We start from the raw sequence: 25570 nt of genomic DNA on the forward strand, positions 1-25570 counted from the left end.
CTGGTGGCAGAGCAAATTCCACAAACGAGCAGGTTCCATATGGAGCAAGTAGAAGGGGAGCTCTGAGTTGGTGAGGAAGGATGCGTGGAGTGGGGACTTGGAGTAAAGGATGGAAAGGTAGATCTCATCTTTTTCCCTCCATTCCCATAGGGATACTGGATTAACAATGGGGGCTATCTGCTCAGCATTCCCTCTCCAAATTGGAGCCAGAGAGGGGAAATGATGCAAATCAGAGGAGGAAACACCTCACAGCTCCTCTGTTTCTCCATCCAAGGCGATGCCAATATCCACGTTGTAGTCTACAGGCTCCCCAGAGCTCAGCCAGGGAATAGGGGTTCGATTGAAAGAAGGCCTGTTGGAGAGGTTTTGGTTGTAGAGGACCAGGGGTTCACTCAGCAAGGGCCCCAGGTCAAACTTGGGCATCTGGAAGGTCATGCGTTTGGAGGCCTTCTCATATCCACCATAGGGCATTGCCGTCCTGAGAAGGGGACACATTATTTAATTAAGAATCAGAATAAAAGAAACAGAGCCTTATCATGAGATGCTACCCTCTTTGAGAATAGAGAAGTCTGTGAATTCTAGTTTGGGATTGCATCTGTACTCCTTCTTCCTTAGCATCCCATTTTGCCTTCCTGGTTAGCTTGTTTCCCCAAAGCTAATAATGAGAAAAGGAGTCTAGTGTGTACTAAATAGAGACTCTTGGATAGCTGTGACCCAGACCAGCATTTCAGAGAAAGTGACCCCAAATACTATAGACCCAAGGGTCTGAGGTCACCTTACATGACAATGTAGAAAGGCCAGGTGTGGTGCGGTGGCTCACGCCTGTAATCCCAGCATTTTGGGAGGCCAAGGTGGGAGGATCACTTGAGACCAGGAGTTTGAGACTAGCCTGGCCAACGTGGTGAAACGCCGTCTCTACTAAAAATACCAAAAAAACCCTAAAGAAACAAAAAAAATTAGCTGGGCATGGTGGCGCACCCCTGTCATCCCAGCTACTAAGGTGGCTGAGGTATAGGAATTGCTTGAACCCAGGAGGTGGAGGTTGCAGTGACCCGAGATTGCACCACTGCACTCCAGCCTGGGTGACAGAGCAAGACTCTGTCTCAAAAAAAAAAAAAAAAAATTACAATGTAGAGACCCCCTCCCTCCAACCCTAGTGCACAGTGGATAGCCTGGCTAAGAGTAATTATTGTTGCCTGGAAAATCCAGGCTCCTTAGGACCAATACAAGAGCACCTTTCTAGCTCTTCCCTATCCTTTAACACAGACCTCCTCTCCATGGGCTAGAGAAACCTAATTCCAAAAGAACAGATACTTAGAGCCATCTAAAGCAGGGTGGCCAGGCCAGGCATGGTGGCTCACGCCTGTAATCCCAGCACTTTGGGAGCCCAAGGCGGGCAGATCACGTGAGGTCAGGAGTTCGAGACCAGCCTGGCCAACATGGTGAAACCCCATCTCTACTAAAAATACAAAAATTAGCTGGACATGGTGGCGGGTGCCTGTAATCCCAGCTACTAGGGAGGCTGAGGCAGGAAAATCACTTGAACCCAGAAGGCGGAGGTTGCAGTGAGCCGAGATCATGCCACTGCACTCCAGCCTGGGCAACAAGAACAAAACTGAGTCAAAGAAAAAGAAGAAGGAAAGAAAGAAAAGAAAAAGAGAAGAGAAGAAAAGAAAAGAAAAGAGAAAAGAAAAGAGTATAAGGAAATAGAATCATATTACAGGGAGAATAATGGCATCCTAACCTTGAATGGAAGAGAGCCTCAAGAGGCCTTCAGACATGTAAAATGTTATTCCCATTTAACATTCAAAGCAGGCTGGGCACAGTGGCTCATGCCTGTAATCCCAGCTCTCAGGGAGGCAGAGGCAGGAAGATAGCTTGAGCCCAGGAGTTCGAGACCTGCCTGGGCAATATAGCGAGACCCCATTCTCCACAAAAAGGAAGAAAAAAAAGACAAAAAATAAATAAGTGTAACATTCAAAGCAACCCAGGCTCAGAGGTACAGTGATTTTCCCATGCCTACACAGCTAATAAATGACCATTGAGCTAGAATTCAAATCCTGCCTCCCAGCAAATTTTTTCCTTCATCACACTGCTATGATGAAGCTGAGATAGAGTGAAAAGAGCAGGGCCTTTGATTAGGAATCCCATATCCCTGCCATCTCTCCTTAGCCTCCTTCTGAAACATTTGAATTAGTCTCCATCCTAACCAAAGACACAGTGCCTCACACTAGAATGCATCTGGTTCCTTCCTCACCACCCCTACCTGTTGAAGGACTTATATTTGGGAAGTTCAGCTTTGGCCCCATAGGCCAGCAGGTCAATGCCAAGTTCCACTTTTTGCTGGGGGTCAACCCCCATGGCTCGCTCCCATGGGGAAATATAGGTCTTGAACACAGTGATATGTTTTCCTTCTCCGCCTGCCTGGTCTCCTGGTAGCCATGGGAGAGAAAAGTCAGTCAAATAATAGCAGTTAGTAGCCAATGAAAGGTAATCCCATGCCCCTACACTAGGGAAATTGCAAGAGCCAGAGACTAAAGATATAATATCCTGGTAATTGTATAAGGTTTGTGGCATAATGATAGATCTGTGACTGAATCCAAAAAGCCAGGAAAGTAACTGAAAAACAAGGCTTCTGGGTAGAATAGACACACCTCTATATACTCCTGGACCCAGGTAATTCACCAAGAAATTTATGATATTTAAACTGGCCTCCTCTGCTCCCCACACTCAGCATAGACATCATTCCTGGGACAACTCTGCTCTAGGGACCAAACACATTACTCTTGGGTGAGTGTACTTGCCTGATCCTGTCTCACCAACCCCTGCTGTGCCAGCAGCTCCTCCTCTGCCAGCCTGGCCCGCAGGACCACCTGTACCCCCAGCTCCAGACTCAGAGCCCAGATGGTGCTGCTTATCAGAGCCATAATGTCCGGCAGAGCCACTGCCCCCTGCCTGGCCGCCACCTCTGCCGTTGCTCTTGCTGTAGGAGAATCCCTGACCAGCTGTGCCCAGCTGTCCCCCCACTGTCGGAAGGAACTTCTGGAAGTGATCCTGAAAAGAAGACAAAGTGAGGGGAAGGTTAGCAATAGGTATGGAAAATATACAAAAACAGAGGTATGTTTAGCAAAGGCAGAAACAGTGGCTAACCAGAAGACCCTGAATTTTCTGAGATTTCCCCCTCCAGTTGATGGGTAGTACATGGGCTGACTGAGAAAATTAAATTCTTCTTTTTGTTTGTTTGATTTTTTGTTATTTTTTTAGACAGAGTTTCACTCTTGTTGCCCAGGCTGGAGTGTGATGGCACAATCTCGGCTCACCGCAACCTCTGCCTTCCACGTTCAAGCAATTCCCAGCCTCAGCCTCCCAAGTAGCTGGGATTACAGGCATGCACCATCACACCCAGCTAATTTTGTATATTTTTAGTAGAGACGGGGTTTCTCCACATTGGTCAGGCTGGTCTCAAACTCCCGACCTCAGATGATCCGCCCACCTCAGCCTCCCAAAGTGCTGGGATTACAGGCGTGAGCCACTGCACCCAGCCCAAATTAAACTCTTCTTAGGAGGTAGGACCCTCTTGGCTCGTTTCCTCCAGTTATACCTAGGGTAAGGGCAGCGTGTTCTCCACGCTCCCCTTTCTCATCCTTAACAAGTCAAAAAAGACCAAGACTGTTGCCCAGCTTTAAAAAAAAAAAAATGAAAAAAATTCTTTTGCTTTTTGAGACAGAATCTGGCTCTGTCACCCAGGTTGGAGTGCAGTAGCACAATCTCGGCTCACTGCAACCTCCACCTCCCTGACTCAGGCGATCCTCCCACCTCAGCCTCCCAAGTAGCGGGGACTACCGGCACGCCACCACACCCAGCTAAATTTTGTATTTTTTTTTTCCTAGAGACAGGGTTTGCCATGTGCTCAGGCTGGTCTCAAACTCCTGGGCTCAAGTGATCCATCTGCCTCAGCCTCCCAAAGTGCTGAGATAACAGGCATGAGCTGTGCCCGGCCCCAACTAAAATTTGGGAGGATGGGGTTGCCATGGAGAACCCAGTCTTAATTACAAGGACTAGAGAAATTTCTGCTCCCTCCCTTCCTCAGCTTGTCCAACAGTCAGAACTCTCTTCTCTCTCCTTCTTTCTCTCCCTCTCTCCTCTTGATGCCTGTTGAACCAGGACTTCCTGACAGTGAAACTGTAGCAGGTGGGGGGAAGTGTGGCCAAAAGGGCAACATTAGATGCAAACCCAAAGCCTAAAAATAACCCCACCAACTTCTTCAGGAGGCTCTCCTGGCCATCCCACCATGTACACCCCAATGCTCCACCCAGTGTAACCAGACCCAGGCAGAGAAGAGGGCTTTTGGCCTCCTAAAGTTAGATATGAGCAGCTCAGCACTTTTACTCTACTCTTATATGAGGACCAATGACAGACACTTCTGCCCCCCGCCCCATGCAGGCATCTATTTCCACTCTCCCCCAGCCACTCAGAGAGGGTGGAGGAGGAAGAAAGGAAATGGAGAAGGCCCTTCTTCCTCAGCTATACCATCCTATGCCTGGCCCCTCTCCAGTCTCCTCTTTCTTTGGAGAAGGAGCCTGACTAGAATATACCTTGAAGGACCGTTTTAGTCTCCACACTTGGGACTTCTTAGGGAATAGACTGACCCTTTAAATGAAAGAATGGCTCAAATGGGAGATGGCTGTAAAAACTCAATTAACTCTTTCTAGGGTTGCCAGATTTAGCAAATCAAATATAGGATACCACTTAAATTTGAATTTCAGATGCACAATAAATTTTTTTTTTTTTGAGATGGGGTGTCTGTCACCCAGTCTGGAGTGCAGTGGCATGAACATGGCTCATGTTCATGCAGCCTCTACCTTCCAGGCTCAAGCCATCCTCCCACCTCACCCTCCAGAGTAGCTGGGATTACAGGTGTGCGCCACCACACCCAGCTAACTTTTTAATTTTTTGTAGAAACAGAGTCTTGCCATGTTGCCCAGGCTGGTCTCCAACTCCTGGACTCAAGCAGTCCTCTTGCCTTGGCATCCCAAAGTGCTGGGATTACAGGTGTGAGCTACCACATTTGACCCAAATACTTTTTTAGCATAGATATTCCCCCAAATATTGCTTGGGACTTACTTATACTAAAAAATTATTCATTTGCATCTGAAATTCAAATTTAAGTGGACATCCTGTATTTTTATTTTAATGTCCCAAATATTGCATGGGACATATTTAAAAAAGAATTCATTGTGCGTCTGAAACTCAAATTTAATTGGATATTCTATTATTCTGTATTTTAAAATTTCAATTTTATTCTTTGCCTTATCTTCTTCCTTTTTTCTTTCTTTTTTTTTTTTTTTTTTTTTTTCTTTCTTTTTTTTTTTTTTTTTTTTTGAGACAGAGTTTCACTCTTGTTGCCCAGGCTGGAGTGCAATGGCACAATCTGGGCTCACTGCAACTCTGCCTCCTGGGTTCAAGTGATTATCCTGCCTCAGCCTCCTGAGTAGCTGGGATCACAGGAACCCACGACCATGCCCAGCTAATTTTTTGTATTTTTAGTAGAGATGGGGTTTCACTATGTTGGCCAGGCTGGTCTCGAACTCCTGACCTCAGGTGACCCACCTGCCTCAGCCTCCCAAAGTGCTGGGATTACAGGTGTGAGCCACCGTGCCCGGCTGCCTTATCTTCTTTCTAAAATTTTTTTAAATTTTTATCTTTATGTCCTAAATATTGCATGGAGCATACTTCACTAAAAAATTATTCATTGTGTATCTCAACTTCAAAATACAAGACTGGATTGCCCCACTGGGCATCCTGTGTTTTATCTGGCAACCTATCTTTAACACTTACCTTTACTGGGAAGGAATTTTCTCCCTAAGGGTGTGGTATTCTCCAACCCTTCAGTGGCTCTGTGATGGAAACTGGGTTTCAGAGGTGGGCTGTAACTCACCCTGGAGCTGTTGGGGGCTCGATATATCTGGGGGTTTAACAAATTTATAAATTTTCAGGGAGGGGATGTTGACTGCATTTTGGAGGTCCAGGGCCTACTAACAAGCTGTCAGAACAGGCACCAGGCTTTGAGATAGTGATAAAGTTCCAGACTTACCATTGAGCTGTCAGAGAAAACATCAGGGTGGTTCTCATAAATAAACTTCTCCACTCTCATCTGCCGCAGTTTGAACATCTTGGAGCCCCGGTTGGTAAGCAGCGACAATTCCTCCAACATCACATCCCTTGGGACACTGATCTTTTTGCCCAGGTTCAAGCCTGAGCTCTCCTGTCCACCTTTCAGGGAGGCAAAGAAGAAGAATCAAGGGAAAGAGGAAAGTAGGGTTTTCTGGGCTCAGAATGCAGACCTCATCCACAACCAAGTGTGTATGTGTGTCCTGGCAGAGGTCATTTAGGGAAACAAATGCTGTCTAGTTTGTGAGGGATTTTGATTTCCTGGGACTTGGAGAGAAGGCATGGGAACTGGGGTGCACTGTGGAGATAATGGGAATACTAGAGTGGAGAGGCCAATGGGGTAAAAGAGGCATGGGCATGGGGTACAGAGCAAAAGGAGTAAAGGAACATCATAGATGGAAGCCATTGGAGAAACCATGGCATCAGGAAAAGCCCAGAGGCCAATCTTGTGTGGTAGTCCAAATACAGATGCCGTATATATATATATTTGTTTTTATTTTTTATTCTTTTTTTTTTAAATTTTTTGAGAGTCCTGCTCTGTCATCCAGGCTGGAGTGCAATGGCGTGATCTCAGCTCACTGCAGCCTCTGCCTCCCAGGTTCGAAAAGCCCAGAGCCCAATCTTGTGTGGAGTCCAAATACAGATGCCATATATATATATATATATTTGTTTTTATTTTTTATGCTTTTTTTAATTATTTTTTTGAGGCAGAGTCCTGCTGTGTCATCCAGGCTGGAGTGCAATGGCGCGATCTCAGCTCACTGCAGCCTCTGCCTCCCAGGTTCAAGCAATTCTCCTGCCTCAGCCTCCCAGGTCGCTGGGATTGCAGGCCCGCACCACCATCCCTGCCTAGTTTTTATATTCTTTGGTAGGGATGAGGTTTCACCATGTTGGCCAGGCTGGTCTCAAACTCCTGAGCTCAACTGACCTACCAGCCACAGCCTCCCAAAATGCTAGGATGACAGGCGTGAGCCATGGCGCCCAGCCTACATTTTATTTATTTATTTATTTATTTATTTATTTATTTATTTATTTATTGAGTCAGAGACTTGCTCTGTCTCCCAGGCTGAAGTGCAATGGTGCAATCACACCTCACTGCAACCTCCATCTCCTGGGTTCAAGTGATTCTCCTCCCTCAGTCTCCCAAGTAGCCGGGATTACAGGCACCCAGCACCTTGCGCAGCTAATTTTTCTATTTTTGTAGAGACAGGGTTTCACCATGTTGGCCGGGCTGGTCTTGAACTTCTGACCTCAGATGATTGGCCCACCTCAGCCTCCCAAAGTGCTGGGATTACAGGCATGAGCCACCACGCCTGGACTTTTTTTTTTTTTTTTTAATGGAGATGAAGTCTCATTATGTTGTCCAGGCTGGTCTTGAACTCCTAGGCTCAAGTGATCCTCTCACCTCAGCCTCCCAAAGTGCTGGGATTACAGGTATGAGACACAGCCCCAGCCCTATTTGTATTATTTATTTTGAGACAAAATAAATATATCTTAGGGTGAACTCTGTCACCCAGGCTGGAGTGTAGTGTCGCAATCACGGCTCACGGCAGCCTCCACCTCCCGGGTTCAAGCGATCGTCCCACCTCAGCCTCTGGAGTAGCTGGGACTCTAGGCACATGCCACTACACCTGGCTAATTTTTGTACTTTTTGTAGAGACGAAGTTTTACCATGTGCCCAGGCCAGTCTCAAACCCCTGAGTTCAAGCGATCTACCAGCCTTGGCCTCCCAAAGTTCTGGGATTACAGGCGTGAGCCACTGCACCTGGCCCAGACTTCTGTCTTAACTACGTTCCCTTTTCTTTCCCTCAGTGAGCTCTGGCTCCAAAGAGTCTTTAGGTATTGAAGAGCTCTTCACATGCATGCACCCCTGCCCACCCCCAGGAAACATGCCTGTGCAGTTTTCCATTTTAAGTACTTACACAAGCTCCCTAGCTCTGGGGAAAGGAAGTAAGGGAAATTAACCACTTATTGAGACCTGAGTCTGTGCCAGTCTCCATTATATTTTCTTCCTCAAATATACCTCACTGACTCATGGGTACAGTGGTCCTGGACCTGTGCAGGTAACATGGCAGGGTATTGTCTCAGATTATGAAGTGAAAAGGGTAGAAGGTGTTGAATCTTTTCTCTCTTTCTCCTTACCCTTCTTACCCTTCCCTCTCCTACTCCCCCATCACCCGCCTTCCCACCACTTAATTTCTCTTGTTTGTTCACCTTAAGATATATATTTCTGGGACTCTTGGGTTAGGGATGGTCTTAAGAAATACCACGCTAGATAGATGCAAACATGTCCTACCTCCAGTGAGTTCCATGATCAGCTTGCTGGATTTCCTCTTCTTATTAGGGGCCGGGGTTCCTGAGAGCGGCATTGTGGAGGTGGATTCAGCCTGGACAGGGTGGGAAGGAGGAGTTGGTGGATAGACAGGGACTGGGAAGAGTGACTGTCTGTAGGAGAGCACTACTTCTTAACCTGGGTTTAAGGGCTTGAGGGGACAAAAAAAAAATTTTTTTTCTTTTTTAGAGATAGGATCTCACTCTGTCGCCCAGGCTGGAGTGCAATGGCACAATCATGCCTCACTGCAGCCTCAACCTCCCTGGGCTCAGGTGATCCTCCAACTTCAGCCTCCCAAGTAGCTGGGACTATAGGTGCGCACCACCATGCCTGGCTAATTTTTGTATTTTTTGTGGAAATGTGGTTTTGCCAGGTTGCCCAGGCTGGTCTCAAACTCCTGGGCTCAAGCAGTCCTCCTGCCTCCCAAAGTGCTGAGATTACAGGAGTGAGCCACTTCACCTGACCCAGATTTTCAAAGAAGCATGTATTTCTTTTTTTTTTTTTTTTTTTTTTGAGACGGAGTCTTGCTCTGTCCCCCAGGCTGGAGTGCAGTGGCGCGATCTCGGCTCACTGCAAGCTCCGCCTCCCGGGTTCACGCCATTCTCCTGCCTCAGCCTCCCGAGTAGCTGGGACTACAGGCGCCTGCCAACACGCCCGGCTAATTTTTTGTATTTTTAGTAGAGACGGGGTTTCACCGTGTTAGCCAGGATGGTCTCGATCTCCTGACCTCGTGATCCGCCCGCCTCGGCCTCCCAAAGTGCTGGGATTACAGGCTTGAGCCACCGTGCCCGGCCAAAGAAGCATGTATTTCCCCAAAAGGTGAAAACTTGTGCTTTAGGGCTTCTCTTTTCTTGCGATACAGGACAGGAAGTATAGATGCACACCATCTCCTGTCGTCTACCAACCTGTTGTGAGCTGTTTTTCACAGAGTCAGTGCAGGAATTAGGAACATAGCTAGGGGTGGGGAGTGTTTAAAAAACAATAACACAAGCAGGGCAATGCACCCAGGTTTCATCGGCTTGGCATGATGTGAAGTTTTTGTTTCCACTGGGATATCAGACTGGGGCTGTGATTCCAGGCTCTGGTCTCTCCTCAGTCTTCCCCCAGTCCCCAGGAGGACAGAGAAATGTTCTGCCAGGGTTGAGGAGATTCAGCCAAAAACACTCTCCATAGGAAGGAGAGGTTGTTGCTCCTTCATCAGGCCAGCTGGAACATGGCCTGGGAAGTCATGGCCCTGCTCCTGCAATCACTCCCGCCACAGACCCCAGAGTGGAGGCAGGTGTGGAATTGGGAAGGGTAGGGAGCATTCAAATCCTGACACATGTCAATTCAGCAATATCATAGCAGTGGGGAATTGAGGTGGGGCAGAAACATAGTAATAGGATCTGGCAATGGAAAGGGACAAACTGGGATAAGATAGACTCCAATCCCTTCTTAAGAGAAGTTGGCACTCAGTGAAATGCTGTCCTCTTCTAAGTCCTGTCTCAAAAAATACATCTGCAACTCTACTGACTTAGTGGGGTCTCCCTTCCCATTCTTCCAGTGCCTCCCCCGACATCTCCATTCCCCCCAACCTCCTGGGCCCCTCTCCTTCCAACTCTCCTTCCCCTCTCCTTCCAACTGGACAGCTGGGAGCTGAGCATAGATGAGGAGAGGGGAGACTCCCCCAGGATCAAGAATCACAATTGTAGACACAGACACAGATGTCAACAGAGTGGGCTCCAGCCTTTCTAACGATAAAGCTGGAGACTTACCGGCTGCTCGGGCAGTGGTCAGCTCTCCCTGGGGTCCAGCAGCTTTGGAGGACTGAGCTGCTGTGACCGGAGAACATGAGCTGGGCAGGCGTGGGGGCAGCACTGGCAGTGGGGGAGGGAAGTTGGTTATTAATAGAGATGATGAGCGCAAGCAGCTCAAATGGCACAGGGGGTACTGAGACCCTGGAACCAAGATCCCTCCCTCCTTGCCCAGAGGCTCAGGAAGGAGGGAAAAGGCCTTTGGGATTCTCCCACTGAATTGTCTGAGCCAGGGATCAGTCTGCCCAGGGACTCACCTTCACATTGCACCTAGAGCCTGAGATCCAAAGAAGCACTTAGGGAGAAACTGAAGACTGAGAGGGAGACAGGAAGTAGACAGCAAGTATTGATAGGAATTCAGTGAGAGAGAGAGAGAGTCTGGGGAACATGCCCTGAGGGCCACACAGAGCCAATCCAGGGCAGAGTGGAGAGACCTGTGGGTGTATTTGGAGCAGGGAGGGCTTAAAGTGCTATATTTGGGGACAAAGAGGGAAGTCTTCACAATGGAACTGCTCTTTTAAAGTTCCTGGATAGGTTGGTCTTTTCTCGGTGAGGGCTAGATCTTGGCAGGTTAAGGGACCAAATTAACCAAACCCAGTACCTCCTTCAAAGGAATGATGTGGGGAAGACTTGACAATTATTCTGTCTGCCTCACTCTCTATTCTTTCCTCTTGAGCTCTGGCAGTTTTAAGAAAAGGCAAACACTTGGATCTGCCCTTTTTTTTTTTTTTTTTGAGATGGAATTTTGCTCTTGTTGCCCAGGCTGGAGTGCAGTGGTGCGATCTCAGCTCACTGCAACCTCCACCTCCTGGGTTCAAGCAATTCTCCTGCCTCAGCCTCCCAAGTAGCTGGGATTACAGGCGCCCGCCACCACGCCTAGCTAATTTTTTTTTTTTGTATCTTTAGTAGAGACGGGGTTTCACCACATTGGCCAGGCTGGTCTCAAACTCCTGACCTCAGGTGATCCACCCGCCTTGGCCTCGCAAAATGTTGGAATTACAGGCATGAGCCACTGCCAGGATCTGGTCTCTAAGGAGTTATTCTGTAGCCACCACGCCCAGCCAGGATCTGCCTTTTAACCTCCATTTGCTGTTGAGATGCTCAGTTCAACCTGCTGTGCGGGATAGACATCGATGTCTCCCTGAGAAGCACATATAGGCTCTCTGAGGTTTCTTTTTTTTTTTTTTTCTTTTGAGACGGAGTCTCGCTCTGTCGTCCAGGCTGGAGTGCAGTGGCGCAATCTCGGCTCACTGCAAGCTCTGCCTCCCAGGTTCACGCCATTCTCCTGCCTCAGCCTCCCGAGTAGCTGGGACTACAGGCACCCGCCACCACGCCCAGCTAAATTTTTTTGTATTTTTAGTACAGACAGGGTTTCACCGTGTTAGCCAGGATGGTCTCGATCTCCTGACCTCGTGATCTGCCCATCTCGGCCTCTCAAAATTCTGGGATTATAGGCTCTCTGAGGTTTCTACTTGAAATTTCCTTCAAAGGGAGCACATACCACATAGGATCTGGACTGTGCCATTTGTACTGTTCCAGTGGAGTCTCTGGGCAAGGCCACAAGCTTGAGAGCCCCCTTGGGGAAAGCCTATCACTTGCCCAGCCCCTTCTTCAGTAGCTGCATGATCTTCCTCCACCTTCTGCTTAGATTCTGGAACCAGCTGCTGCAGCACTTCTGCTGCAGCCACCACAACGCTGTTGCTGCTACCTGAGGAAGTGGCTTTATTTATTTATTTGAGACAGAGTCTCACTCTGTTGCCTGTGCTGAAGTGCAGTGGCACAATTTCGGCTCACTGCAACCTCAGCCTCCCCAGGCTCAGGTAATCCTTTGACCTCAGCCTCCCAGGTAACTAGGACTGCTGGTACATGCCACCATGCCCAGCTAATTTTCATATGTTTTGTAGAGACAGGGTTTTGCTATGTTGCCCAGGCTGGTCTCAAACACCTGGGCTCAAGCAATCCTCCTGTCTTAGCCTCCCAAAGTGCTAGGATTACAGGTGTGAGCCACTGTGCCTAGCTGGCTTTTTTAAAAAAAATTTATTTCTTTATTTTAGAGATGGGGTCTCACTATGTTGCCCAGGCTGGACTCGAACACCTGGGCACAAGTGATCCTCCTACCTCAGCCTCTGAGTAGCTGGGACTACAGGTACACACCAGAAGTGGCTTTTGTAGCTTCCTTTGTCACTTTCTGAGCTCTTTACTCTTCCTGACCATGTCCTTTTTCCATCCTGTGGAGATCCTAAAAGGTATCCCCTCCCAGTTGGCTTCTGCCCAGGCCAGTTATGCCTCCAGACCCCTCATCTTTTGTCCTCCTCCAACCCCTCCCAACCCAAGGAAGCAATTAGAAGAAAAAATAGGCCGGGTGCAGTGGCTCATGCCTGTAATCACAGCACTTTGGGAGGCCAAGGTGGGTGGATCACTTGAGGTCAGGAGTTCAAGACCAGCCTGGCCAACATAGTGAAACTCAGTCTCTACTAAAAATACAAACATTAGTCAGGCATGGTGGTGCGTGCCTGTAATCCCAGCTACTTGGGAGGCTGAGGCAGGAGAATCACTTGAACCCGGGAGGCAGAGGTTGCAGTGAGCTGAGATCGCACCACTGCACTCCAGCCTGGGCCACAGAGGGAGACTCCATCTCAAAAAAAAAAAAAAAAAAGAAGAAGAAGAAACAAAAGGTGACTTCATCACTACCACCCTCACCCTCAAAAACAAAAACAAACTTAAAGTTTGATCTCCTTCAACTGAGTACCCAAAACTACTGAGTGGGTGAAGACAGGCTATTTAGCCTGTGGTCTCTGAGATCTTTCTTTGGAATTCTAAGACAGGGCAGTTGGAAGAGTCTGCGGCCTGGGTCTCATTATTGGCAGAAATGTGCCCTCTGCTGGCAGAATCAGAGCAATGGCACTTTCCTTCTCTGAAGTCTTTAATTCTCACCTATCTCCAATGCCCTCCCTTCTTTTTTCTTTTTTTTTTTTTTGTTTGAGATGGAGTCTCGCTCTAGCCCAGGCTGGAGTACAGTGGCACAATCTCGGCTCACTGCGAGCTCCGCCTCCCGGGTTCAGGCCATTCTCCTGCCTCAGCCTCCCGAGTAGCTGGGACTACAGCCGCCCACCACCAGGCCCGGCTCATTTTTTGTACTTTTAGTAGAAATGGGGTTTCACCGTGTTAGCCAGGATGGTCTCGATCTCCTGACCCCATGATCTGCCCACCTCGGCCTCGCAAAGTGATAGGATTACAGGCGTGAGCCACCGCGCCCGGCTAAGCCCTCCCTTCTTTAGTAGTCTCAATTCACCTTTCTTCTTCCCTCTCCCATCCCACCTTCCCCTCTGACAGTTGCTTTCTCTTCATTTACTTCCCAGAGACTGTTTAATATGGTTGCTTCCTCTAAGGAGCGAGGAAATGTTGATGGCAAAGGGCTCAGAGGGCCTTTCCAACTTCCCTGAGTTCTGTGAACTGAAGCCTTACCTAGAAAGTATGAGGCAAGGGAAGGAAAGGGGAGAACTTGGATGAAGACTGTGGGGAGAGGGAACCAAGAAGAGTGATGGAGGTGGCTAAATCAGAGCAGGACAGAATTTGTAGAAAAGAGCAAAAGACCTGGGAACAAAGGGCAAAAGCATGAAAAATGGGAGGGCAGGAATAGAGACAGATCAGAAATCAGATCACGGGAATGGGTTAAAGAAGATCAAGGAGAGATCAGGATTTAGGTATAAAACTAGAAGATAACAGCAGCAGAAGGTATGGGGCATAAATTTATTCTTGTGCACAAACCAAAGTATTGTGACTTACACCCAACAAGCAAAGGAAATTATCACTTTCCAGATTACACAGCAAACGTAGCTGGTGGTGGTCTTGATGAGAAGGGAGTCCATACTTCTCTAAGATTGGAGATCAGGACCTGAAGCTGAAAAGAAGCAAGAGCTGGGGTTTTGAGGGATGGGGTGGGACTGAAAAGAGGTTTTGGCTCTGGGTATTTCCCTGCTCTTTCCCAGGTAGTCATGGCAAGCTGCAGAAGACACACTGAAGAACAGACTCAAGGAAAGTCACACAGACACCAACTGTTCTTTCAACATTCAGCACACACCCTCACACCTCCCTTCCACCATCATCCCCTTCCATTCTAACATTCTTCTCCCTCAAATTTTTTTCCAATCCCCCTGTCACACACGGTTGGTTTCTTGTTACTCAACTTTACTTTCTCCCAATATGGCATCATCCCTCACCATACTTCTGTCTGTGGCTCAATCACTTACACTCATTTCTGCCATGCTCCTGGTTTTGGCCTCACTCTTCACACTCTGGCTCTCTTCTCCTTTCTCTCAAGCTCATGAGGCAATGAAGCCAATGATCTGTTCATTCTCGGAGGGAATTTTCTTTCCTTTTTTCATTTCCTGGGTACTGGGTTGCTCAGCACTGGCCTCTCAAGTTGCTAACTTTCTGAAATCCTGAGGAATAGAATTCTTTGTTCTATTCTTGGTCTAGCTGGTATAACTCAGCCCATGCAAACTGTCCTGGCCCTTCAGTCTTTTCATGCTCCATAACTTTCACAAGATGCTGTACACCTGCTACAGACATTGGGCCCTAAGGAGTTATTCTCTAGTGAATCTCTTTCTCCCACTCAACTCCATGTGGGGATATCTGACCCTTCTATCAGTACAACGATAAGACTCAGATTGGGTCTTTTGTTTGTTTGTTTGTTTTGAGACGGAGTCTCGCTCTGTTGCCCAGGCTGGAGTGCAGTGGCGCGATCTCGGCTCACTGCAAGCTCCGCCTCCCGGGTTCACGCCATTCTCCTGCCTCAGCCTCCTGAGTAGCCGGGACTACAGGTGCCCACCACCACGCCCAGCTAATTTTTTGTATTTTTAGTAGAAACGGGGTTTTACCGTGTTAGCCAGGATGGTCTCAATCTCCTGACCTCGTGATCCACCCCCCTCAGCCTCCCAAAGTGTTAGGATTACCGGCGTGAGCCACCATGCCCGGCCTCAGATTGGGTCTTTATTTTGACCTCCCCTCTTACTCATGCCTTAGACAGAAGAGCACATCTGTGTGCACGTGTGCATGCACACACCCACACCCCCACCCACCCCCACACACACACACACACACAGGCCTAGGTATATGCCAGCCAAGCTTGGGAAAGCAGAGTGGGAGGTGGGGGTGGCTTAGTGCAAACAGGGGTCAGTTCAGTCCCTTTGCTATGTGCCTGGTGGTGAGCTTCTTGCCTGAGGTCCCAGTGGTCACTTCTGCTCTGTTTACTTCTCACTGAACATTAAAATGAGGCCCACGGAGAAAAGCACAAATGTCAAGGAAGAGAGATCTGTGGAGGAATATGGGTAGAGAAGCCTGGAAATAAAGACAGAGATCCAGGCAAGGAAATGCAGAGACAAAGAGAGGCAAAGATACCAAAGCAGACATAGTTGGCTGGAAAGCGGCAGGGAGGTAGAGAGTGAGGAGGAAGGTGGGGGATAGGGACATCAACTTGGAAACCATCTCTGGCAGGAGGCAATTTAGCTTCCAGATGCCAGTGACAGGGGGTGGGATAGGGTAGGAGAAGCAACTTTAGGAACTGGATGTTCCACCTCTCCTTGGTCCTGGGACCTGTGCCTGTTCACTGGTGCCCTGCCCCAGGCCTCCACACGTGAGCTTGCAATCCTGTTCTGGTGGCTGAAAATCGGGGCCTGGCTACCTGGAAACCACAGGAGCTGGGAGAAGCGCCAAGGCCCCTGGGAGCCTCTGGAGGAGGGGCTGGGCTAGGAACAGGGGCTGAGGCCAGTTCTGTTCTCCAGATGGGCTCATCCAGTGTAGTCGCTGCTCGGGGGGCAAGCACAGTGGGAGCCAGGGGTTCTGCAGTGGGTTGGGGCGCCGGAGTGGAAAACCGGCGAATCTCCTGGATTCGGGCAGTTTTGGGGGGCCCTGAGGCGGTAGGGCCAGGAGTCGGGGGAACCTCATCAAAACAGAACATGGCAGTTTTAAGTTGATAGGGCTGATGCCGCATAAAATCTAGAGCCTTGATGCCCTGCTTGGGTGTTGCCCGAGGCCCCTGGGATTGGGCCTTAGGGAGAGTTCGGGCCGCCTGGGGGAAAAAGGGAGAGAGCAGTGGGTTGTAAGCAATAGGAGGCGGGGCACGGATGTTGGGTGAATATTTCCAAGAAGGGGGCAGAGACGGGGTGGGAGAAGGACTTCTAGGCCGAGGGCCAAGACCAGGACCAGGTGTACCTTCCACCACATACCTGTCCGCACGGCTCTGCCGCTTAGCAAACAGCTCCCCACCCCTGCCCTGCAGCCTTGGTGGCTCAGAGATTCCAGCCGAAGGGGCTGCCCCATTCACGAGCCCATCAAGGAGCCCTCGAGATGGGGGCTTAGGAGCCACTGGGGGTGGAGTCTGAGGAGTCATAGGGGGCGGGGTCTTGGAAGCCATTGGAGGGGGGGTCTTAGGTGTCACGTGAGGCAGGGTCTTGTAACTCCTGGCCCCTACTGGCTGCATGAAGTTGCAGGCTTCAGCCCCGAGGCTCAGAGCATCCTCTTCAGGACCAGATTCTGCACCCCCGGCCCGGGGCTTTTCATCCAGGTTCTGTACCAGCGATAGCAGCTCGGGGTTGGGCGAGTTCTTCGTCTCCTCCTTTCCCGGCCGGAACATCTGCTTCCGGGTCCCCCGGCGCCGGGCCTCCTGCAGGATACCCGTGCGGGCAGCTGGCACAGAGATGCGCTGCTCGCGAGCGCTGGGGGGCTCAGGAGCCCCTGGGCCTGGGGCAGGCGCCTCTGGGCGCGCAGAGGGTCGCAAAGGCGCAGATAGGAAGATAGAAGCGGTGGAGGTCATGGCAGCTGCGCTAGGAGGAGCGGGGGGCTCTGGGGCTCCGCCTGGGGTGACAGGCCGACTAGGGGCTGGGATGTACAGGGAGCTGGTGGCTGTCACAGGGCCCGAGGAGCGTGGGGTGCTGGGGCAACCAGAGACTGGCGCGTGGCTGGGAACCCCTGAAGTGAAGCTGGGCAGAGGGGTGGGCCCCTGCGGAGAAGACAAGAAGGGGGGTGGGGCGGGGCTGAGGCCCCGCAGGCTGTCGTTCGCCCTCTTGGGGGCTAAAGGCCGGAAAATAACCGAGGTGGTAGTTGGCCGCTGCCCTTGTAGGCCCGGGGTAAAGGGCCTGGCTGACCGGTTAAAGATGCTTGGAGCTGGGGTCGGGGCTCCACCACCTGGTTGGAAGGGTCTGGGGCTGGCTACAGGGGCCGGCAAGGGGCTGGGTGGGAGCACAGCCGCCTCTGGGGGAGCGCTCTGGGCCCGAGGTGGTGACTGCAGGCCCTCCCCGTTGAGCATGGCTGCTGGTTCGGCCCGCGCCGGTTCCTGGGTGCTGGAGTCTGCGCGCTGGCGCTGCTGTTCAAAGAGCTGCACCCCTCGCCCAGAGACCTCACTCAGCTGCCCTCCCAGCCCAGAGCCCTGGCCCTCTGATGCTCTTGAGCCCGCCCTGGCAAGCTCCATGTCCAGATAGGGACTGTCCCAGTCAGATTGATTGGTGAGGCTGCGGGCGTCAGAGAAGGCTTCTTCGTCCAGCTCGGACTCACTCGTGGGGGGAACGCCGTCCTCCTCCTCAGCGCCTGTCCTAGCAGCAGCCCCGAAGCTCACCAGGGTGTACTTCTTGGCTCTCTGCCGCCGTTTCTTAAACATAAGCACCCCTTTGGAGTGGGGGTTGGGGGCTGCAGTGAGCAGGGATGCAATTGTCCTGCATTTGGTCTTGGCCTCTTTTATGCTCTTCTCTTGGAGGCTCTCTGCACGTTGCAGTTCTGAGGAGACCAAGAGGTAAAATGGTCAGTGAGGCTTCTCAGCCTCTTCTAGTCCTGTTCCCCAAGGCTTTCAACCCCCATCCCAGCAAGCTCGCTCTTGCACTGACCCGACCCACAATGTCCCCTGTGACAAAGTCCTCTGACTTAGGGGCAGAGTGGAGGGTGAAAGGTGAAACCAAGGACAGTTTAAGATAAGGCAGAGTCCAGTTGGCTGCCCTGACACTGCTCTGACCACAGCTCTTCCATCCCATCTTACTGCTATTCTGCTCCTATCTTCCAAGAGATGTGCTTTTTTTTTGTTTGTTTGTTTTGTTTTGTTTTGTTTTGTTTTGCGACGGAGTCTTGCTCTGTCGCCCAGGCTGGAGTGCAGTGGCGCAATCTCGGCTCACTGCAAGCTCCGCCTCTCGGGTTCACGCCATTCTCCTGCCTCAGCCTCTCCGAGTAGCTGGGACTACAGGCGCCTGCCAACACGCCCGGCTAATTTTTTGTATTTTTTAGTAGACACGGGGTTTCACCGTGGTCTCGATCTCCTGACCTCGTGATCCGCCCGCCTCGGCCTCCCAAAGTGCTGGGATTACAAGCGTGAGCCACCGCAACCAGCCGAGATGTGCTCTTATCCACCCCACACACATTCCTCACCTGCCTCCCATTCCTGACTGGCAATGGGAGGGGGAGGACAAGGATGTGTCACTCTCCATGGCAGACAGGGAGATAAGCAGGTCCCAGGGAAAGGAAAGATGAGAAGGAACACTTTCCACCCATCATAGGGACCATGTTAGGAGGCTTGTCATGAAGCTTAGGACTCATCCTCTCCGCTACCCCTTACCCCTATGATATGGACACAAAGAACCCTTAGCAATGAGGATCTTCCTTCACAATTCCACCCTCCTCGGGCAATCCACATCATACACATTCACAGAAATAACTCCCACCACACAGCACTTCAACAAGAATATCCATCTAGTGAAAGCCAACTGTAGGCATACTTTCTCCTATTTACTTTTCTCTCTCATTCACATATACCCCAGCTTACATACAGCTCCATTCACATACACATATGTAAATACACATGTGCGCACATGAAAACACCATCACTCAAATACATTCACATACCTACATGCTCTAGATGGCCCTTCTTCCCAGAGACCTCCCTGCAGAGACCCTGTTACTAACAGTTTAGACAGAATTTAAAGTTTATCTCGGCTTTCCAACTGCCAGGGCAGTCCTCTGGGCTTCACAACCCTGCTACTCACAGTCAGGGGTAGTCTCCATCCAAGATGCAGGAAAAGTTAGAGTGTTGTTCTCCAAGGCAACACTTCAAATCTTTAGGATACCTCAAGGTCACCAGCTAAATATATTATTTACCCCAAGCTGGGGATGGTAGTGGGGTGGGCTTCTTCAGGGGTCAGAACTGTCTCTACGTAGAGATCTCAGGCAGCCACTGCCAGCCAGGCACACAAGGACTATGTGCTAAAGGGAACCAGGGCAGGGCTTTCCATGCCATGTGGGGCCTGGGTAGGTGTGGCCAGGAAATGGAAGAGGCTACCCTGCTGCGAGGACCCCGCCTTGCACATGGATACTCTCTGGTCCATGGTCCCCAGTTCCTCCTGAAAAATTATTGAGATTCCATCTACTTCCACTCAAGGTACCACACTCCTTTGTAATGAGCTCCTTTGTAATGAGCATGGTATCTTGAGAGGAAAGTAGATGGAATTTTTTCATTTTTGTCATTCCTTTCATCCCAGCGTTTATACCACAGAATAGTGCTATGGATGAGACAACAGGCCCTAGAGTCAGAGTTCAGTTCAGGTTTTTGGTTCTTGGGATAGTTACCTCACCTCATTAAAGTTCAGTTTCCTCATCTGTAAATGAGGGTAGACAATGGCTACCTCATAGGATTGTTATAAGGATTAACTGAGACAATATAGTAAATTTAGCACTTAACACAGTGTGAAGGCCCACTATAACCATTACTATTAAAGCCTTCTTGACACTATACTTTCTTGATATATATGGATACTTTCTTGTTCACACATATCTTCTCCCATGGCTCCCACATACATGCCTTCATGTATTCATAATGTACTCACACACGCTCTGTTCCCATGAGTTTTCTACAGCTCTTGTGGTCACAAACCCCTCTGACATGTGACCACAGCATCACTGAGAAAGGGGCAGTGAAACTCTCCTGAGAAAAGGAGGAAGAGGACAGCAAAAAGGAAGGAACAAGAGAGTAAGACCTTTCCCAAAGACTGCCCTTCCTAAACTGTTGACATCTTCCCCTCCATTCTAGACCCCAGACTCTCATAGATATGGGAGGGTAGTACCTGCATAGAACGAGTCTTGGAGCTCAGGAACTGGGTCTGGGGCTTTGTCGTAGCTGGCTTGGCTGAGGGGCTCTTGGCTGATGGGCTCAAAGGTCTCCATGCTGAGAAAGGCGGTGTTGGCTGGAGCAGGACCAGCTTGAGCCACCCCCCACGCCTTTTAAAGCCCCTTTGTCTTGTCCCCAGAGCTGGCAGCTGAATGAGCTCACTGTGCTATTTTTGGAGCCTGGCCCTCTCCCTTCTCTGAGCTGCCCCACAAGTGCCGGTGTGATGGACGTGGGCACCTGCCTTCCCTTCCCCCAACCCCATCCCAGTAGACAATGAGGTCTGCTTGACTAAAAATATCTCTGAGCCGGTAGCTACAGTCTCATCCAGCATTATGGGAAGGGAGGGGGAGATAAATGGAGAATTGAGGAAAGCATGGGATCCTAGGCATGCGTCTGGAATTCCTGGGATATTGGACACTCAGGGATGTCAGACTCTCAACTCTCATGTCCTTAGCCTCCACTCCAAACTGAGAGACACAAAGTTCTATGGATCACGAATCAAAATGGTGAAGGAGAGGAAAGAAATAAAACTAGAGGGGGAATCCTGAGATTTTGGAGGTAACAAGAACGGTCTCTGTGAGAAAGCACAGGAGACATAGAGCAGGGAGAAAGTTTACCCTTAGACCTTGTTCTGTAGCTCACATCGAAAATAGCAAAGCCTGAGATAAGTGGAATGGGCTTTTTCTGCCCAGGCCAACATTCTTGCCTGAGATAAGGAGCCAAAGCTCCCTCCCTCTGCCACTTCCTCAGGATCTCATGATCATCCCATAGCCTCTCAGTCCCCAGGAATCCTAACTGAACTTGCAAATGTCAAAGGTGCCTGCAATTAATACTATAAAGAACCCCTTGGTCAGTGGCTCACGCCTGTAATCCCAGCACTTTGGGAGGCTGAGGCGGGTGGATCACAAGGTCAGGAGTTTGAGACCAGCCTGGCCAACATAGTGAAACCCCATCTCTACTAAAAATACAAAAAATTAGCCAGGTGTGGTGGCGGGCACCTGTAATCCCAGCTACTCGGGAGGCTGAGGCAGGAGAATCGCATGAACCCAGGAGGTGGAGGGTGCAGTGAGCCAAGATTGCACTCCAGCCCGGGTGACAATGCAAGGCTCTGTCTCAAAAAAAAAAAAAAAGAAAAAGAAAAAGAAAAAAAAAAGAACCCTTGTAGCATTACCCACTTTTATTTATTAATTTTTATTATTTATTTATTTATTTATTTTTAAGACAGGGTCTTGGTCTGTTGCTCACGCTGAAGTGCAGTGACACAAACATGGCTCACTGCAGTCTAAACCTCTCAGGCTCAAGCAATCCTTGCCTCAGCCTCCCAAGTAGCTGGGACCATAGACATGTGCCACAGTGTTTGGCTAATTTTAAAATTTTTACTGGAGACGAAGTCTCACGATGTTGTCCAGGCTGGTCTCAAACTCCTAGCTTCTGCCGGGCATGGTGGCTCACACCTGTAATCCCAGCACTTTGGGAGGCCAAGGTAGGCAGATCACCTGAGGTCAGGAGTTCGAGACCAGCCTGACCAATATGGTGAAACCCCATCTCTAGCCAGATGTGGTGGCGGGTGCCTGTAATCCCAGCTACTCGGGAGGCAGAGGCTGGAGAATCGCTTGAACCCGGGAGGCGGAGGTTGCGATGAGCCGAGATCACGCCATTGCATTCCAGCCTAGGCACAAGAGCCAAACTCCATCTCAAAAACACAAAAAACAAAACAAAACAAAAATCCTGGGTTCATGCTCTCCTCCCAACTCAGCCTCCCAAAGTGCTGGTATTACAGGTATGAGCCACCTTGCCCAGCCTTCAACCTGCTTTTAAATACTCCCCTGTCCTGTGTCTGTACTCTGCTTTCATTCAATCATGACACACAATAACAATTATCACCACCACCAAACCCTTCATCTATTTGTGTCCCTTTCCAATTTCCCTACTTACCCTGTTCCTGGGTTGAACTGAATCACCTTACCCTTTTGCCACATTGGTTCAAACAGCAAAAATAATGGGGGCCATGAGAATAATTATGCTCCCCTTCTACTCATTACTCCTCCTGTCCCCAAGACTGTATCCAAGGGTCCCAAGGTAGGGAGAATGTATGGCTATAGAAGGGTGGATTTAAGGCTCAGATTGAAGGATCCTGGCTGGGGAAAAGGGGTTCAGGCACTCACTGGCTTGCTTGGCCTTCTGGGTGTAGGTGGTAGTAAGATCTTCTGCCACTGGGTGGGGAACAGGCCCCACCATAGGGATGAGATGAGGACCAGGTCGGAGGGGGCCATGGGGTAACAGCAGAGCCTCAGCTGGGGGTGGCTGAAGGGCTGCCCCATCCTCCCAAGATGGGGAGCTCACACGGCTGTCACCCTGGCTGGGAGGGCCAGGGATAGTAGGTGCTGGTTCTGCAGGGCTGTCAGACAGGTAGACCTCATCAGGTGGGGCACCCGGAGGGGTGGGCCTTGTGGGGCCTCGGCGGCGAGGTCGGCGGGGCTTCTCCTGGGTGGCAGGGCCATCGGCATCACTGTCAGTCTCTCCGTAGTAAGCCTCACTATCAGGAGGTGAACGAAGGCTCCCAGGCTGAAGAGGCTGAGGAACTGGAGCACCAGGGGGCTCAGGACTCAGTGGAGATAAGGGTGACAGGACCTGAAGCTCATGGGGAGATGGAGATTGCACAGGACCCTCGTCTGCTACCCTGGATAGGAAGGATGACAGAGCTTGAGAGATGAGCTGGGTACTGACAGCTAGAGAGATCTGGAAGGGATGGAGGGAAGAGGTAAGGGAGAGAGAAGGCTGTCATACAGTTGGAATGGGTGGGTCGGGAAGAGTGGAGATATGAAGACAAACTGGGAGGCAAATGTGCTTGAAGGGCTGTGAGTGGAAATAGGCTTAGAGGAAGATGTAATGAGGAGGAGACAGGCCAGGGGTTGAAGTAGGCCCATCAGTCAAATACCCACTGACATCCCCGTCCTTTAATTGCAGATACATTCAAGCCCTCTGGGAGGCAGACACAAACCATCTGCACTCCAGCAGAAATGCACGAGCAGAAATAGGTACCTGTTAGTTGCTAAAGCCAGGCCAGTGAGACATAGAGCTGAGACAGGCAATGGGAGCCCTGGATTAGGGGAAGAGAAGAGGAGGGAGGTCCATACCGCTGCACAGTGAGGACAAGCTGATTTCCTGAGGCATCAATGAGGCTCATGGCACTGGCATGGGAGAGGTTGGTGCAAGAGACCCCATTGATTGCCAAGAGCTGGTCCCTCTCTCGGAGTCCTGCTCTGCCAGCCTGGCTCCGTCTTCGAATCTGAGATGTTGAAGGAGACACTGTAGGTAAGAGAGGGCTCCAAAGGGAATAGAATGAAAGGAAAAGATGGGAAGGACCCACAGGAGGGGATTTTACTTTGCAGGATAAGAAGGGTGGGGAGATGCATGGAAGTGGCTGCAGTTGAAGTGGCCTGTCTAGAGGGAAGAAAGTATACAGACTGGAGAAAGAAATACATCATATGGTGGGAAATAGGGTAAACACTGAATGAAAGAGGCTTGGGAAGAACTGCATGGGGTAGGTAACTAGAAATGGTGGTTATTGGCTGGGCACAGTGGCTCAAGCCTGTAAGCCCAGTGCTTTGGGAGGCCTACGCGGGTGGATCACTTGAGATCAAGAGTTCGAGACCAGCCTGGCCAATGGGTGAAACGCTGTCTCTACTGAAAGTACAAAAATCAGCCAGCCGTTGTGGTGCGCACCTGTAATCCCAGATACTTGGGAGGCTGAGGCAGGAGAATTGCTTGAACCCAGGAAGCAGAGGTTGCAGTGAGCCATCGTGTCACTGCACTCCAGCCTGGGCAACAGAGTAAGACTCTGTCACAAAAAAAAAAAAAAAAGAAAAAAGAAAAACGGAAAGAAATGGTGGTTATCTCCACAAGCTTTTTCTCCACGGGCAATATCTATATTGGCTGGTAATTCTCTACTAGGCCTTGGAACCCCAGGTGCCATTACGCAGTCAAGATTTTAGAGCAGTACTCCAGGTTGGAGGGAGTCCAGTGGTATTCTGGGAGATTGTGATTATTTGGGTATATGTGTGCCATGTGTACACAAAAATGTATATATGCCAAAGTAATAATAGTAGTAGTGGCTACCATTTATTGAGTTCTTACTAAGTGTTGGGCACTGTGCTACATGTATTATTGCATTTAATCCTTAGAATGGCTCCATGAAGTAGGTACAAGTACTATTATTACCCACATTTTACAGTTCGGAAAACTAAGCCTGTAGGGTGAAACCAAAAGGGTAATGACTTCATCTGTGAGGCCAGATCTTGCCATAACCCTCCTAGCACCTAAAAAAGTCTTGCCTAGTGAGAGAAAGGATCTGACCCAGGGAAAGAGCACTGACGCCATGGGCAGAACAGGGTGAGGCAGGGTAGGGCTGGGCTGGGCTAGGCTGTGCGAGGCAGTTTCAGTTCATCACATATCAGTTTAGCCAGAGAGAAATTAGAACCTCCCCCGTATTTCTGGAGTTTGGAGTAGAGGCACATACCCAAGAGAACAAACACTGGATGACCAGAGCTGGGCCTCTGATACCACAGTGCTGCAGGGAACTGAAACAGAGCCTTTCTTTTTCCTCTGCTCCTTGGAAACCACGAATTCTCTTTTCTAATAGACCCCCACAAGAAGCCTGTGGTCAGACGCTACTCCCACTATGAGACTTAAGCATACTTCCCTGCCCCCCCCCCCCCCCACCTTCCCACCCCCCCCCCCCCCCCCCCAACCCCCGCTATATGCCACCACACATCTCTTCCCAGGATCCCTTGGGTTCCTTTTCCCTGAAGCCTCATTTCAGGGGCTCTCCCTTACCTTAGACACCTGTAAGGGTTTCCTCTGCTCGGCTCCCCCCTGAAGTCGGAAGCCCCAGGGGGCTCCCCCTGATAGTGTGACCAGCACTTCCTCCTCAGCACCCATCGCTCAGCTTGGCCTATGGCCCCCGGAGTTTGAACAGTGTCCCAGGGAGAGAAGTTGAGGTGCTCGAACCCCGTCCGGGCTTTCTGTCCGGCTGTCCTGCTCCTGCTGCCCCAGGCCTCCCCCCACACCACACATCACAGGCAGGCAACTTGGCCCTGGGATCATTACAGTCCAGCACACGTGTCCCGTCAA

The 25570-nt window shown here is 50.2% G+C and overlaps 2 protein-coding genes across 4 annotated transcripts; both read right to left on the reverse strand.

Annotated features, from left to right (window-relative positions):
* On the reverse strand, positions 1–16602 carry MYOZ1 (myozenin 1). Of its 2 annotated transcripts, XM_032140176.2 has the most exons (7): positions 16524–16538; positions 10258–10359; positions 8468–8558; positions 6095–6273; positions 2805–3054; positions 2267–2432; positions 1–478 (listed from the first exon to the last, which is right to left on the reverse strand). In XM_032140176.2, exons 3-7 carry the CDS (start codon positions 8538–8540, stop codon positions 247–249), a joined length of 900 nt encoding a protein of 299 aa, XP_031996067.1. In that variant the 5' UTR covers positions 8541–8558; positions 10258–10359; positions 16524–16538; the 3' UTR covers positions 1–246. The 2 variants fall into 2 exon arrangements, with proteins under 2 accessions (XP_031996067.1, XP_031996068.1); XM_032140177.2 differs by lacking the exon at positions 10258–10359 and having other exon boundaries at positions 16524–16602.
* SYNPO2L (synaptopodin 2 like) lies at positions 15350–25570 on the reverse strand. 2 transcript variants are annotated; one of them, XM_032140174.2, is made up of 4 exons: positions 25274–25570; positions 23575–23726; positions 22603–23117; positions 15350–18066 (listed from the first exon to the last, which is right to left on the reverse strand). In XM_032140174.2, exons 1-4 carry the CDS (start codon positions 25376–25378, stop codon positions 15902–15904), a joined length of 2937 nt encoding a protein of 978 aa, XP_031996065.1. In that variant the 5' UTR covers positions 25379–25570; the 3' UTR covers positions 15350–15901. The 2 variants fall into 2 exon arrangements, with proteins under 2 accessions (XP_031996065.1, XP_031996066.1); XM_032140175.2 differs by lacking the exons at positions 22603–23117; positions 23575–23726; positions 25274–25570 and adding an exon at positions 20394–20541.

Source organism: Hylobates moloch, unplaced genomic scaffold (assembly GCF_009828535.3).
Source record: "Hylobates moloch isolate HMO894 unplaced genomic scaffold, HMol_V3 SCAFFOLD_3, whole genome shotgun sequence".
NCBI lineage: Eukaryota > Metazoa > Chordata > Mammalia > Primates > Hylobatidae > Hylobates > Hylobates moloch.

Excerpts from the sequence above, each read along its gene's own strand:
- SYNPO2L (XM_032140174.2), bottom strand. The coding sequence starts at position 25,378 with ATGGGTGCTGAGGAGGAAGTGCTGGTCACACTATCAGGGGGAGCCCCC. Across the intron at positions 23,727-25,273 it reads AACCCTTACAGGTGTCTAAG|ATTCGAAGACGGAGCCAGGC; the intron begins GTAAGGGAGAGC and ends TCAACATCTCAG. Across the intron at positions 18,067-22,602 it reads CCAGAAGGCCAAGCAAGCCA|AACTGCAACGTGCAGAGAGC; the intron begins GTGAGTGCCTGA and ends TGGTCTCCTCAG.
- MYOZ1 (XM_032140177.2), bottom strand. The coding sequence starts at position 8,540 with ATGCCGCTCTCAGGAACCCCGGCCCCTAATAAGAAGAGGAAATCCAGC. Across the intron at positions 6,274-8,467 it reads GATCATGGAACTCACTGGAG|GTGGACAGGAGAGCTCAGGC; the intron begins GTAGGACATGTT and ends CCTCCCTGAAAG. Across the intron at positions 479-2,266 it reads AAATATAAGTCCTTCAACAG|GACGGCAATGCCCTATGGTG; the intron begins GTAGGGGTGGTG and ends TCCCCTTCTCAG.